This window comes from Bombina bombina, chromosome 4 (assembly GCF_027579735.1).
Source record: "Bombina bombina isolate aBomBom1 chromosome 4, aBomBom1.pri, whole genome shotgun sequence".
NCBI lineage: Eukaryota > Metazoa > Chordata > Amphibia > Anura > Bombinatoridae > Bombina > Bombina bombina.
Window position 1 is genome coordinate 1,000,830,506 of NC_069502.1, and position 16,838 is coordinate 1,000,847,343.

The 16,838-nt window shown below is 41.4% G+C and overlaps 1 protein-coding gene across 3 annotated transcripts in view; it reads left to right on the forward strand.

Annotated features, from left to right (window-relative positions):
- UGP2 (UDP-glucose pyrophosphorylase 2) overlaps positions 1–16,838 on the forward strand; it is a 481,750-nt gene that overhangs the window by 416,670 nt on the left and 48,242 nt on the right. For all 3 annotated transcript variants that reach the window (XM_053712070.1, XM_053712069.1, XM_053712071.1), the window contains exons 7-8: positions 10,163–10,360; positions 10,501–10,743. In XM_053712070.1, coding sequence (XP_053568045.1) covers positions 10,163–10,360; positions 10,501–10,743 — 441 coding nt within the window. The remainder of the gene's footprint in view (positions 1–10,162; positions 10,361–10,500; positions 10,744–16,838) is intronic.

Genomic DNA, 16,838 nt, shown 5'->3' on the forward strand with positions numbered 1-16,838 from the left:
CACTGTACGGAAGCAAATGGGTTTTGTTTACTCTTTTCTTTTGAGAAAGCTTTTGACATAAAAGTCTTACAGACTTAATGCTTATAATTAAGTGTGCCTGCCTTAATTGTTTCTCACCCAGATACTTGTGGACTCTACAGCTTGGTTATTAGATACCAGGAGTAGTTGCTCATGGACTCTCTCCACCTTATGAAAGAAAATAAAATTTATGCTTACCTGGTAAAAAAAAACATTTTTTCATGGGGGTGAAAATCCACAAGCCCTGCCCAATTTTAATTTTCCAATTGGTGGCAGTTTAGTATGCACCTAATTTACCCTGCTTTGTCCTTTCCTACTTCTCTATTTCTCTTGTTAAGTGTGTTCAGTCCACGGGTCATCCATTACTTATGGGATATATTCTCCTTCCCAACAGGAAGTTGCAAGAGGATCACCCAAGCAGAGCTGCTATATAGCTCCTCCCCTCACATGTCATACCCAGTCATTCTCTTGCAACCCTCAACAAAGAAGGAGGTCGCGAGAGGAGCTGGAGTTTTTACTTAATTATTCTTCAATCAAAAGTTTGTTATTTTAAATGGCACTGGAGTGTGCTGTTTCTCTATCTCAGGCAGTATTTGGAAGAAGAAACTGCCTGCGTTTTCTATGATCTTAGCAAGCGTAACTAAGATCCACTGGCTGTTCTCGACATTCTGAGGAGTGGGGTAACTTCAGAAAATGGGAATAGCATGCGGGGTCTCCCGCAAATGAGGTATGTGCAGTACAATATTTTCTGGGAATGGAATTGACTAAGAAAACACTGCTGTTACCCGTATGATGTAAGTACAGCCTTAAATGCAGTAGTAGTGACTGGTATCAGGCTGATAAATGTATGCACAATAGAGTTATTTTCTAGGGACTAGAATTTGACTGAAAAAATACTGTTAATACTGATATAATGTGTGAGCCTTAACTGCAGTAGAAGCGACTGGTAGCAGGCTTAGTAATAACTTTACACAGCATCTGAAATGTTGTTTTTTAAAACGTTTACTGGCATGTTAATCGTTTTGTGAGGTACTTTGGTGATAAATCTTTTTGGGCATGATTTTTTTCCACACGGCTAACGCATATTTCTGCATAGAAACCGTTATATCAGGTCTCCCACTGTTGTAATAGGAGTGGGAGGGACCTTTTTTTTTTTAGCGCCTTGTTGCGCAGTTAAAATTCTAGCACAGTCTTCCTGCTTCTTCCTCTTTGATCCAGGACGTCTCCAGAGAGCTCAGGGATCTTCAAAATTTGTTTTTGAGGGAGGTAATCAGTCACAGCAGACCTGTGACAGTGTGTTTGACTGTGATAAAAGCGTTAAATCATAAATTGATTATCCGTTTTTTGGGTATAGAGGGGTTAATCATCCGTTTGCTTGTGGGTGCAATCCTCTGCTAATTAATACATTTAAAGAATTGTTGACTATAACTGAACTAGTTCTTTGTTCTTCAATTGTGTTTTTTAAAATAAGCGCTGCAGCGTTTTTTTTATATTGCTTGTAAACTTATTGAAGTAATTTCCAAGCTTGCTAGCTTCATTGCTAGTCTGTTTAAACATGTCTGATACAGAGGAATCTGCTTGTTCATTATGTTTAAAAGCCGATGTGGAGCCCAATAGAAATATGTGTACCAATTGTATTGATATTACTTTGAATAAAAGTCAATCTGTACCGATAAAGAAATTATCACCAGACAACGAGGGGGAAGTTATGCCGTCTAACTCTCCTCACGTGTCAGTACCTTCGTCTCCCGCTCGGGAGGTGCGTAAGATTGAGGCGCCAAGTACATCTAGGCCCTTACAAATCACTTTACATGATATGGCTAATGTTATGAAAGAAGTATTATACAATACGAGTTAAGAGGCAAGCGCGACAGCTCTGGATTAAGGACAGAGCGCGCCGATGACACGAGAGCCATGTCTGATACTGCGTCACAATTTGCAGAACATGAGGACGGAGAGCTTCATTCTGTGGGTGACGGTTCTGATTCGGGGAGACCGGATTCAGAAATTTCAAATTTTAAATTTAAGCTTGAGAACCTCCGCGTGTTACTAGGGGAGGTGTTAGCGGCTCTGAATGATTGTGACACGGTGGCAATCCCCGAGAAATTATGTAGGCTGGATAAATACTATGCGGTACCGGTGTGTACTGACGTTTTTCCTATACCAAAGAGGCTTACAGAGATTATTAGCAAGGAGTGGGATAGACCCGGTGTGCTCTTTTCCCCTCCTCCGATATTTAGAAAAATGTTCCCTATAGACGCCACCACACGAGACTTATGGCAGACGGTCCCTAAGGTGGAGGGAGCAGTTTCTACTTTAGCCAAGCGTACCACTATCCCGGTGGAGGATAGCTGTGCTTTCTCAGATCCAATGGATAAAAAATTAGAGGGTTACCTTAAGAAAATGTTTGTTCAACAAGGTTTTATATTACAGCCTCTTGCATGCATTGCGCCTGTCACTGCTGCAGCGGCATTCTGGTTTGAGTCTCTGGAAGAGGCGATTCGCACAGCACCATTGGATGAATCTTTGAGCAAGATTAGAACCCTTAAGCTGGCTAATGCGTTTGTTTCGGATGCCGTAGTGCATTTAACCATGCAGGGCCCCCTTTCCGGAGACGGATCTAGTGGGGGGCAGACTTTCTCTCTTCGCCCAGGCTTGGGCAAGAGATGTACAGGATCCCTGGACGTTGGAGATTATATCTCAGGGATACCTTCTGGATTTCAAAACTTCTCCTCCACAAGGGAGGTTTCATCTGTCAAGGTTATCAACAAACCTAGTAAAGAAAGAGGCATTTCTACAATGTGTACAAGACCTCTTAGTGATGGGAGTGACCCACCCAGTTCCGCGAACGGAACAGGGGCAAGGGTTTTATTCAAATCTGTTTGTGGTTCCCAAGAAAGAGGGAACCTTCAGACCAATCTTAGACTTAAAAATCTTAAACAAATTCCTAAGGGTTCCATCGTTCAAGATGGAAACCATTCGGACCATCCTACCCATGATCCAAGAGGGTCAATATATGACCACAGTGGACTTAAAGGATGCCTACCTTCACATATCGATTCACAAAGATCATTATCGGTACCTAAGGTTTGCCTTTCTAGACAGGCATTACCAGTTTGTAGCTCTTCCCTTCGGGTTAGCTACGGCCCAGAGAATTTTTACAAAGGTTCTGGGCTCACTTCTGGCGGTACTAAGACCGCGAGGCATAGCGGTGGCTCCGTACCTAGACGACATTCTGATACAAGCGTCAAGTTTTCAAAATGCAAAGTCTCATACAGAGATAGTTCTAGCATTTCTGAGGTCGCATGGGTGGAAAGTGGACGTGGAAAAGAGTTCTCTGTTACCACTCACAAGGGTCCCTTTTCTAGGGACTCTTATAGATTCTGTAGAGATGAAGATTTACCTGACGGAGTCCAGGTTATCAAAGATTCTCAATGCTTGCCATGTACTTCACTCCATTCCAAGCCCATCAGTAGCTCAGTGCATGGAAGTAATCGGCTTAATGGTCGCGGCAATGGACATAGTGCCGTTTGCGCGCCTACATCTCAGACCGCTGCAACTATGCATGCTAAGTCAATGGAACGGGGATTACTCAGATCTGTCCCCTTTGCTAAACCTGGACCAGGAGACCAGAGATTCTCTTCTCTGGTGGTTGTCACGGGTTCATCTGTCCAAAGGAATTACTTTTCGCAGACCAGATTGGACGATTGTAACAACAGATGCCAGCCTACTAGGCTGGGGAGCAGTCTGGAACTCCCTGAAGGCTCAGGGATTGTGGACTCAGGAGGAGAGACTCCTCCCGATAAACATTCTAGAATTAAGAGCAATATTCAATGCTCTTCTAGCTTGGCCTCAGTTAGCAACACTGAGGTTCATCAGATTTCAGTCGGACAACATCACGACTGTGGCTTACATCAATCATCAAGGGGGAACCAGGAGTTCCCTAGCAATGTTGGAAGTCTCGAAGATAATTCGCTGGGCAGAGTCTCACTCTTGCCACCTGTCAGCGATCTACATCCCAGGCGTGGAGAACTGGGAGGCGGATTTTCTAAGTCGCCAGACCTTTCATCCGGGGGAGTGGGCTCTCCACCCGGAGGTATTTGCTCAACTGATTCGTCGTTGGGGCAAAGCGGATCTGGATCTCATGGCATCTCGCCAGAACGCCAAGCTTCCTTGTTACGGATCCAGGTCCAGGGACCCGGGTGCGGTGCTGGTAGATGCACTAGCAGCCCCTTGGGTTTTCAACATAGCTTATGTGTTTCCACCTTTTCCGTTGCTACCTCGACTGATTGCCAGGATCAAACAGGAGAGAGCATCGGTGATTCTGATAGCGCCTGCGTGGCCACGCAGGACCTGGTATGCAGATCTAGTGGACATGTCGTCCTGTCCACCATGGTCTCTACCCCTGAGGCAGGATCTTCTAATTCAGGGTCCTTTCAACCATCCAAACCTAATTTCTCTGAGGCTGACTGCTTGGAAATTGAACGCTTGATTCTATCAAAGCTTGGGTTTTCGGATTCGGTTATTGATACATTAATACAGGCTCGGAAACCTGGTTACCAGAAAAATTTACCACAAGATATGGCGTAAATATTTATATTGGTGTGAATCCAAGAGTTACTCATGGAGTAAGGTTAGGATTCCTAGGATATTGTCTTTTCTACAAGAGGGTTTAGAAAAGGGCTTATCCGCTAGTTCACTAAAGGGACAGATTTCTGCTCTGTCTATTCTTTTACACAAGCGTCTGGCAGAGAATCCAGACGTCCAGGCTTTTTGTCAGGCTTTGGCTAGGATTAAGCCTGTGTTTAAAACTGTTGCTCCTCCGTGGAGCTTAAACTTGGTTCTTAAAGTTCTTCAGGGTGTTCCGTTTGAACCCCTTCATTCCATTGATATTAAGCTTTTATCTTGGAAAGTTCTGTTTTTGATAGCTATTTCCTCGGCTCGAAGAGTCTCTGAGTTATCTGCCTTACATTGTGATTCTCCTTATCTGATCTTTCATTCAGACAAGGTAGTCCTGCGTACTAAACCTGGGTTTTTACCTAAGGTTGTTTCTAACAGGAATATCAATCAAGAGATTGTTGTTCCATCGTTATGCCCTAATCCTTCTTCAAAGAAGGAACGTCTTTTGCATAATCTAGACGTGGTCCGTTCCCTGAAGTTCTACTTACAGGCAACTAAAGATTTTTGACAAACTTCTTCTCTGTTTGTCGTTTACTCTGGACAGGGGAGAGGTCAAAAGGCTTCGGCTACCTCTCTCTCTTTTTGGCTTCGTAGCATAATACGCTTAGCCTACGAGACTGCTGGACAGCAGCCTCCTGAAAAAATTACAGCTCATTCCACTAGAGCTGTGGCTTCCACCTGGGCCTTTAAGAATGAGGCCTCTGTTGAACAGATTTGCAAGGCTGCAACTTGGTCTTCACTTCATACTTTTTACAAATTTGACACTTTTGCTTCTTCGGAGGCTGTTTTTGGGAGAAAGGTTCTACAGGCAGTGGTTCCTTCTGTTTAATGTTCCTGCCTTGTCCCTCCCATCATCCGTGTACTTTAGCTTTGGTATGGTATTGGTATCCCATAAGTAATGGATGACCCGTGGACTGAACACACTTAACAAGAGAAAACATAATTTATGCTTACCTGATAAATTTATTTCTCTTGTAGTGTGTTCAGTCCACGGCCCGCCCTGTCTTTTTGAGGCAGGTTCTAAATTTTAAATTATAACTCCAGTCACCACTGCACCCTATAGTTTCTCCTTTCTCGTCTTGTTTCTGTCGAATGACTGGATATGACATGTGAGGGGAGGAGCTATATAGCAGCTCTGCTTGGGTGATCCTCTTGCAACTTCCTGTTGGGAAGGAGAATATATCCCATAAGTAATGGATGACCCGTGGACTGAACACACTACAAGAGAAATAAATTTATCAGGTAAGCATAAATTATGTTTTTTTCATTTCACTGCTATATGTTAGAATGGAATTTCAGAGAAGTGAGAGGGATACAAAGCTTGGGAATGTGGGTTATCTTTGCCTCCTCCTAGTGGCCAAGAGTTGACTCTCACCACCATGAAAGAAATTCATTTATCAGGTAAGCATAAATTTTGTTTTTTCCCGGAGCCGCAAAAATTAGTGCAGTAGTTGCCCATCCCTGTCTTAAATCATCAACATTTTACCTTTGCAAAAGTATCGTAGTAGGCAGGGATAGGCAAGGTGTCCGTGACTAGCCCTTGCAGTGTCCATCACAACCTATGTGTATCTTTTATTTCTTATTAAATAAAAGGAATAAAAAAAAATGTAGTTTGAATAAAGTTAGGGGCTTGTCAAGAGACTGCTAATGATATTGGGTGATAAGTTATGGAATAAAGCCTGAGTGAAATACTGGATGTGTATCTGCATTTGTATAATAACACCCAGCTCTATACAAAGACACAGAAGTGACAATGGCACATGGGTATAGCCAGAGGAGGTCTGGTTATAGGATCAGTGGTATCGTCATCAGTATCATAACATCCAGCACTATATAATGACACAGTAGTGACACTGGCACATGCGTATAGCCAGATAAAGCTGGTTATAGGGTCAGTGGTATCTGCATCAGTATAACACCCAGCTCTATACAAAGACACAGAAGTGACACTGGCACATGGGTATAGCCAGAGGAGGGCTGGTTATAGGGTCAGTGGTATCTGTATAATAACACCCAGCTCTATACAAAGACACAGAAGTGACACTAGCACATGCGTATAGTCGGAGGAGGGCTGGTTATAGAATTAGTGCTATCTGCATCGGTATAATAACACCCAGCACTATATAATGACACAGTAGTGACACTGGCACATGGGTATAGCCAGAGGAGGTCTGGTTATAGGATCAGTGGTATCTGCATCAGTATAGTAACACCCAGCACTATATAATGACACAGTAGTGACACTGGCACATGCGTATAGCCAGAGGAGGGCTGGTTATAGAATTAGTGGTATCTGCATCGGTATAATAACACCCAGCACTATATAATGACACAGTAGTGACACTGGCACATGGGTATAGCCAGAGGAGATCTGCTTATAGGATCAGTGGTATCTGCATCAGTATAACACCCAGCTCTATACAAAGACACAGAAGTGACACTGGCACATGGATATAGCCAGAGGAGGGCCGGTTATAGGGTCAGTGGTATCTGTATAATAACACCCAGCTCTATACAAAGACACAGAAGTGACACTGGCACATGGGTATAGCCAGAGGAGGGCTGGTTATAGGGTCAGTGGTATCTGTATAATAACACCCAGCTCTATACAAAGACACAGAAGTGACACTGGCACATGCGTATAGTCAGAGGAGGGCTGGTTATAGAATTAGTGGTATCTGCATCGGTATAATAACACCCAGCACTATATAATGACACAGTAGTGACACTGGCACATGGGTATAGCCAGAGGAGGTCTGGTTATAGGATCAGTGGTATCTGCATCAGTATAGTAACACCCAGCACTATATAATGACACAGTAGTGACACTGGCACATGCGTATAGCCAGAGGAGGGCTGGTTATAGAATTAGTGGTATCTGCATCAGTATAACACCCAGCTCTATACAAAGACACAGAAGTGACACTGGCACATGTGTATAGCCAGAGGAGGGCTGGTTATAGAATTAGTGGTATCTGCATCAGTATAATAACACCCAGCACTATATAATGACACAGTAGTGACAGTGGCACATGTGTATAGCCAGAGGAGGGCTTGTTATAGGATTAGTGATATCTGCATCAGTATAATAACACCCAGCACTATATAATGACACAGAAGTGACAATGGCACATGGGTATAGCCAGAGGAGATCTGGTTATAGGATCAGTGGTATCTGCATCAGTATAGTAACACCCAGCACTATATAATGACACAGTAGTGACAGTGGCTCATGGTTATAGCCAGAGCAGGGCTTGTTATAGGATCAGTGGTATTTGCATCAGTATAGTAACACCCAGCACTATATAATGACACAGTAGTGACAGTGGCTCATGGTTATAGCCAGAGGAGGGCTGGTTATAGGATCAGTGATATCTGCATCAGTATAATAACACCAAGCACTATACAAAGACACAGTCGTGACATTGGCTCATGGGCATATTCAGAGGAGGGCTGGTTATAGGATCAGTGGTATCTGCATCTGTATAATAACACCAATCACTATACAAAGACACAGTAGTGACACTGGCTCATGGTTATAGCCAGAGGAGGGCTGGTTATAGGATCAGTAGTATCTGCATCAGTATAATAACACCAAGCACTATACAAAGACACAGTAGTGACACTGGCTCATGGGTATATTCAGAGGAGGGCTGGTTATAGGATCAGTGGTATCTGCATCAGTATAGTAACACCCAGCTCTATACAAAGACACAGTAGTGACAGTGGCTCATGGTTATAGCCAGAGGAGGGCTGGTTATAGGATCAGTGGTATCTGCATCAGTATAATAACACCCATCACTGTATAATGACACCGTAGTGACACTGGCACATGGGTATATTCAGAGGAGGGCTGGTTATAGGATCAGTGGTATCTGCATCAGTATAACAACACCCATCACTATATAATGACACAGTAGTGACACTGGCACATGGGTATATTCAGAGGAGGGCTGGTTATAGGATCAGTGGTATCTGCATCTGTATAATAACACCAAACACTATACAAAGACACAGTAGTGACACTGGCACATGGGTATATTCAGAGGAGGGCTGGTTATAGGATCAGTGGTATCTGCATCAGTATAATAACACCAATCACTATAAAATAATGTTTCAAATGTACCTTGGTGTCTTTCACTAAGGTCTGTACTTTGGAAAATGTCCGCCACAGCCTTTGTCTGTGCCTATCCCGGGTAATAGGGCGATTAAGAAGGAACAGTAAAGTCTATCAATACATGTTAATAGTTTATACCAACAAATAAGCAATGCATTATAAATGTTCTGTATACAAAATATTTGGAAAGCATTTATAATTGACATTTCTTTGGCAAAATTTGCACTGTTGCAGTTTAGGAACATAACTATTGGAAAGTATTGGAGTAGGTTCATCTTATCTCTCCTTTTGCAACCAATTAAGGATATAAATGAGCACCTGTGCAATGTATTTGGTCAGGGTTCTAGTTCATGCATTCCAGTCTCTCTAAGTGCAGTTAAAAGAAACACACAGTTTATTAAATTATAAGAAAAGTGTGCAAAATTGTTGCAAAGGATTTGTAATACTCCTAATTAAACATTTATGTGGTATGCATTGTTTAGTAAAAAAAAAAATCCTTTACTGTTAAAGGGACATAAAATCCAAATTTTTCATTTCATGATTCAGATAGAAAATACAATTTACTTCTATTATTAAATGTGCTTCATTCTCTTTGTATCTTTTGTTCATGCAGCAGGACTACTGAGAGCTAGCTGATCACTTCATGTGAGCAAATGACAAGACATACTGTATGTGCTGCAACCAATCACCAGCTAGCTCCCAGTAGTGCATTGCTGTTCTCAAGCCTGCCCATATGTGCTTTTCAACAAATGATACCAAGAGAATGAAGTAAATGAAATAACTTGGAATGGTTTTTAAAATGATGTATTCTCTATCTTAAAGGGATAGTCTAGTCGAAATTAAACTTTCATGATTCAGAGCATGCAATTTTAAGCATCTTTCTAATTTATTCCGATTATAAATTTTTCTTCGTTCTTTTGGTATCTTTATTTGAAAAAGCAAGAATGAAGGCTTAGAAGCCAACCCGTTTTTGGTTCAACACCTGGGTAGCACTTTCTGATTTGGTGGCAACATTTAGACACCAATCAGCAAGCGCTATCCAGGTGCTAAACCAAAAATGAGCTGGCTCCTAAGCTTTACATTCTTGCTTTTTCATATTGATACCAAGAGAACAAAGACAATTTGATAATAGAGCATGTGATTTTACTCCTATCTGAATCATGAAAGTTTAATTTTGAGTAGACTTATCCCTTTAAATCATGGCTGTTTAATCTTGACTTTACTGTCCCTTTTGCCAGAGGACATTGGTGTTAGGATGTTATTTATTTTTTATATTGGGGATTTGTTCATGATGCATCTAAGTCTATCCATTTAAGATATTTATCTGTACAATCTTACCATTTTCAGGGTGGCACCCTCACTCAATATGAGGGGAAGCTAAGGCTTGTGGAAATCGCCCAAGTACCAAAAGCACATGTGGATGAGTTTAAATCTGTCTCCAAGTTTAAGATCTTTAACACAAACAATTTGTGGATTTCATTGCCAGCGATCAAGCGACTGCAGGATGCCAATGCAATTGATATGGAAATTATTGTTAATCCAAAGGTAAATGTAAACATGGCTGCATGTGTAAAAAAAAATCTCTGCTCCCCTTTCCATCAGTAGTATATGGCAGGGATCTGTTGTGATGTTGACAGAAAATAGTGCTTTACAAAGACCGTCTTTAACCCCTCATGTCTTTACAGACGTTAGATGGAGGGCTAAATGTGATTCAACTAGAAACAGCAGTTGGAGCTGCCATTAAAAGCTTTGAGAATTCTTTGGGTATCAATGTGCCTCGAAGCCGTTTCTTGCCTGTGAAGACCACGTCAGACCTTCTGCTTGTCATGTCCAACCTTTACAGCCTGAACGCTGGATCCTTAACAATGAGCGAAAAACGAGAGTTTCCCTCGGTTCCTTTGATCAAACTAGGAAGTTCATTCACACAGGTGAGTATTAATGTTTGTGGCCAGACCTGCTTGGTCATTTTCAGTCCTCAAACTGTTAAACATATAGAACATTTTGAGTCTTCTAAACAGTATGTATGATAAATGTAGAATATGTGTGTGCTGATTTGATGTCTTTATAAATAAAACTTGCTCCTGGAGAATTGACTACATAATTATATTTATAAAAAAAATTATATATATATATATATATATATATGACAGTAAACACCTTGTAACTACAAGAACTGCTGTTGTCTTACTATTGAATAAAATATCAGCCATGTCTAAACATTTTTTTAAAACAAAATAACATGTTTACTGCGATTGGTTTTCAGTAGCCAAACTCCACCTACCACTTGCTTTATTTGGAGAAGCCAATCTGTGCTTGAGTTTGCAGACATCAAGGATAGTCGCAGTCATTAATATAAAGCAAATTGATTTGTAGTTGTTATATGTTAGACAGTTAGTTAAAGACATGTTGTAGGGTTAGCTCTGAGTAGTCAGCAGGTGTATTTCTAGCTCTGAGAATTACAAAATGTACCTTTTTCAGAACTAAATTAAATGAAAGGGGGACAACATAAATATGGAAGTATATTGCAAAGTTGTTCTATTACACATAATTAAACATTTTATATTAAATCTCAAGGTGTTTACTGTCCCTTTAAGGGTATAATACTTTTGCAGTGAGACAAAGCAATATCAATCTACATTTGTTGCTAAAAACACAATTGCCATTTTATGTTGGCAGCATAATCTCCCTCGTCTATGAGATCTAAATCTATTTAACAAATTGTGTTTGGGCCATTACAGTAATGAGAAAAGTGTTACTCCATCTGCGATAATCTTAGTGGGAAAAGGAAGTGAGTGTTATCTGTGACTACATGTGATACAATAATCTGATATACACAGAGTATTGAATAACACTTATATACTTATAATGTCCTCATTGAATTGCCGTTTTTATGGCCTGATGCAATTTATTTTACATGAATTTACATGTTCATTTGACCACTAAGTAATGTAATGCCTCATAACAGCTGATTGCTTTGATTATATAAAGCAGATATATTCCTCCCCCACTTTATTAAAAATCAATAGCTATTACAAAATGTTATAACAGGTGTTTCATTTCTTTTCTAATAAGTGTACCGTGTATTTCATTTTCTACCACGATCTTTATCATTTCAGGTATATTGCTAGATATAAATTAGGTGTACAATATTATAAACCCTTTGTACATGTATATCCATTTGAATAATGATTATATACACAGATGAAGCATAATCGATAAACTAGTATTGGTTAGAAAAGAACAAATGCAGTTGTAGGGTGTATTTTATCACTATTGTTTTGGTCCAGTGAAAGTTAAAACCCCATTAACATGCAGTTAATATAGTGCTTGTAATACTGTAAGCCCAGCCTATTAAAGCTTTAAAACTGCAGTAATCGGTTTCTTCTGCACTGTGCACCATGTAAACTGACAGACTGGGTGTTCACTAAAGAATATGGAGCCAGCTTTGAACTGTATCAGGAAATAGCCTGTTTCAAAAGATCTATGCAAGGAACGTGACATAAATGGACACCTCAACCTTGTCAAAGCAGCGTGTCTGCTTTTATTTTTATTTCTTTCCTAAGACATGGAGAGTCCAGTACGTCATTTCAATTACTAGTGGGATATTCACTCCTGGCCAACAGGAGGAGGCAAAGAGCACCCAGCAAAACTGTTAAGTGTAACTTCCCTTACCCATAACCCCCATTAATTCTCTTTGCCTTTGTCAGTGGAGGAGGTGAAGTTCAGTGTCTGAAGATTTTATTCCTTTTTTGGGTACTTTTCCCTGCAAGCAAGGATTTGGGTTTAGCCGTGTCCACATCAATCTCTTGAGTAAGAGCAATGGTGGCTTTTAAGCAGTTCGAAAGTGGTGAGGTGGTCCTTGCTTTGTTTAACATATTTGCTGCCCTCGGTATAGAAAGCCAGAGTTGGTTACTCTGTTTTTTCTTTTTCTACAGGTCTCTGTAAGGAGTATGTGTCCTTTCATGCCTTGTAAGCTGCCTTCCTGCCTGACAGCTGGATTTGCAGGTAAGTTCTTTTGTCTTTTAGGTCTTGGAGACTTGCACTTGAGAAGATTTTTTTCTGCAGTATTTACTTGGGATACGTTTAATCCTTTATATAGGATTTAAATAGGCAGTGTGCAGGTACTTATTGTATGTGTGGAGACTATGGGGTTAATCTTCTCTTTCTGTTTATGGGAAGTTTACTCTGTGGCTGATAACTTATGTTTTAAATGGTACTTATGTTATTTTTTATTGGGGGATTTGGGGTATTGGGCTCAACATTTAATCTTCCGGTATTACTAGGCTGTTTTATAAGAAATGCGCACTTTTGACTTGAAATAGACCTAAGGGATGTCAAAATTCTAATTTTCGCAACGTCAAGGGTCAAAAGTCTTCCTCCTCCAAGCCGGAGCAGTCCAAGTCCTCTTTGAGATCCAACCAGTCTTAGAATAAGGGAAAGCAATCAAAGAAGCCTTCATCTGAGACTAAGTCAGCATGAAGGGGGCATCTGCCCCCGGTCCGGGATTGAATCAAGTGGGGGGCAGACTTTCCTTGTTTCGACAAGCTTGGATTTGCGATGTCCCAGACCCTTGGGCTGTGGACATAGTATCTCAGGGTTACAAAATAGATTTCAAGACTTATTTTCACAGGGGCAGATTCTGCCTCTCAAGGTTAGCTGTGGATCAGGTAAAAAGAGAGGCATTCTTAAGCTCTGAACAGGACCATTCATCCCTGGAAATGATTGATCCAGTCCCAGTAAGGGAACAGGCTCTAGGGTTTTATTCAAATCTGTTTGTGGTTCCCAAAAAAGAGGGAACTTTTCGACCCATTTTAGACCTAAAGTGTTTCAACAAATTTCTCAGGGTACCGTCCTTCAAAAGGAAAACCATTTGTTCCTTTGTTCCTTTGGTCCAAGAGGGTCAATTTATTACGACCATAGACCTGAAGGAAGCGTATCTTCATGTTCCCATCCACAGGGATCATCACCAGTTTCTGAGATTCACTTTTCTAGACAAGCACTTTCAATTTGTTGCTCTTCCGTTTTGCCTTGCCACAGCTCCCAGAATTTTCATAAAGGTTCTGGGGGCTCTCTTGGCAGTTTTCAGGTCTCAGGTAATTGTGGTTCAGGCGCCATCTTTTCAACTAGCAAACTCTCATACAGAGATCTTGTTGTCATTTCTACATTCCCACGGATGGAAAGTGAATCTGGAGAAGAGTTTGTTCCAACTACAAGGGTGTGTTTCTTAGGGACCATCATAGATTCCCTATCTATGAAGATCTTTCTGACGGAGGTAAGAAAATCCAAACTTCTCTCTTCTTGCCTCTCTCTCTCCAGTCTGGGACTCGTTAAAGGCTCAGGGCCTATGGACTCGAGAGGAGTCTTCTCTCCCCATAAACATCTTGGAGTTGAGAGCGATCTTCAGTGCCCTGATGGCTTAGCCTCAGTTGTCTTTAGCCCAGTTTATCAAATTCCAGTCGGACAAGATTACCTCAGTGGCTTACATCAACCACCAGGGAGGAACACAGTTTCTTGGCCATGAAGGAGGTGACTCGCATAATTCAGTGGGTGGAAGCTCACGATTGTCTCCTGTCTGCCATCCACATTCCAGGAGTGGACAACTGAGAGGTGGATTTTCTGAGCAGACAGACCCTTCATCCCGGGGAGTGGGCTCTCCATCCGGAGGTGTTCTCCAGGTTAACCCTCAAGTGGGGGGTGCCGGAGTTGGATCTGATGGCCTCTCGTCAGAACGCCAAGCTTCCAAGGTATGGTTCAAGGTCAAGAGATCCTCAGGCCGCCCTGATAGATGCTCTGGTGGTTCCTTGGGATTTTGGTCTAGCATACCCGTTTCCTCCATTAGCTCTCCTTCCGCGAGTCATTGCTTGTATCAAACAGAAGAGAGCGTCTGTAATTCTGATAGCTCCTGCATGGCCTCGCAGGATCTGGTTTGTAGACTTAGTGAAGATGTCATCTCTTCCTCCTTGGAGTTTACCTCTGAGGAAGGAACTTCTAACTCGGGGTCCTTTCCTCCATCCAAATCTTATTTCTCTGAAGTTGACTGCATGGAGATTGAACGCTTAGTTCTGGCTAAGCGTGGGTATTCTGAGTCAGTAATTGATACCATGCATCAGGCTCCTAACCCTGTTACTCGTAAGATTTAGCATGAGGTATGGCGCACATACCTATATTGATGTGAATCGAAGTGTTTCTCTTGGAGTAGGGTCAGGATTCCTAGAATTTTGTCATTTCTCCAGGAAGGTCTGGAGAAAAGATTGTCAGTTCTCTGAAGGCTCATTATCTATTCTTTTACATAAGCGTCTGGTGGATGTGCCAGATGTTCAATCTTTTTGTCGGGCCTTGGCCATAATCAGGCCTATGTTTAAACCTGTTGCTCCTCCTTGGAGTCTTAAGCTAGTTCTTAAAGTTTTGCAGCAGGCTCCGTTTGAGCCAATGCATTCTGTAGATATTAAGTTATCTTGGAAAGTTTTGTTTCCTATTGCTATTTCCTCTGCTCATAGAGTTTCTGAACTCCCGGCTCTGCAGTGTGATTCGCCTTACCTTATTTTTCATGCGGATAAGGCGGTCCTTAGTACTAAATTGGGGTTTCTCCCTAAGGTGGTTTCGGATTGAAACATTAATCAGGAAATTGTTGTTCCTTCCTTTTGTCCTAATCCTTCTTCTCATAAGGAACGTCTTTTGCATAACTTGGATGTTGTGTGTACTCTTAAATTTTACCTACAGGCTATTAAAGATTTTCGCCAGTCTTCTGCCCTGTTTGTTTGTTTCTCTGGAAAGTGCAAGGGTCAGAAGGCCACTTCTACTTCTCTTTCCCTCTGGTTGAGAAGTATGATTCGTTTTGCTTATGAGACTGCTGGTCAGCAACCACCTGAGAGAATAAAGGCTCATTCCACGAGGACTGTCTCCTCTTCTTGGGCATTCAAAATTGAAGCTTCTGTGGACAGATTTGCAAGGCGGCAACATGGTCTTCTTTGCATACTTTTTCCAAATTTGATACTTTTGCCTCGGCTGAGGCCTCTTTTGGGAGAAAGGTTCTTCAAGCAGTGGTCCCTTCTGTTTAGGTCTGCCTGTATTGTTCTCCCTCCCTGTTCATTCCCGTTCTCTAGCTTGGGTATTGGTTCCCACTAGTAATTGGAATGACGTTGTGGACTTTCCATGTCTTAGGAAAGAAAATTAAAATGTATGCTTACCTGATAAATTTCTTTCTTTCCGGTCATGGAGAGTCCACGACCCCACCCTTTAGATTAGACAGTATTTTTTTACTAAACGTCAGGCACCTTTACACTTTTGTGTTATCTTCCTTTTCCATTTCCCTTCAGCTGGCTGACTGGGGGATATGGGTAAGGGAAGTGACACTTAACAGCTTTGCTGGGGTGCTCTTTGCCTCCTCCTGTGAGTGAATATCCCACTAGTAATTGGAATGATGTCATGGACTCTCCATGTCCGGAAAGAGAGAAATTTATCAGGTAAGCATTCTTTTTTTTTTATGTACTTTATTTACAACACAAGTTTGTGTACATATAAAAGCTTGAACACACACACAGAACAATGCACATTGTTACTGTGACCTGCAGTTCTACAAATAGTGGCATAAGTAAGAGTTCTGACTAGAAAAGGAGTCAGTGCAAGTTGTATTGTGTAATGACCACTGGGTCCCACATAATGGGCAGTGTACCAAAACGTTTTGGCAGAATGACAGGAACCTGTGTATTGTCTTGTAAATTACCTATTGTCTTCCTGTGAGTACCTACTTAACGACTTAAACCACCTCACATTTCTAGATCCCTTAAAAATGTACGTATCTGAACATGACACTTTTTTCAATGGAACTTTTTTCTTTTTAGGATTGTTATCTTAAAGGGACAGTCTAGTAAAAATGAAACTTAAATGATTCATGTAGAGCATGCCATGTTAAGCAACTTTCCAATTTACTCTTATTATCAATTTTTCTTTGTTCTCTTGGTATCTTTATTTGAATGTAAGCTTAGGAGCCAGCCCATTTTTGGTCCAGCACCTGGGTAGCACT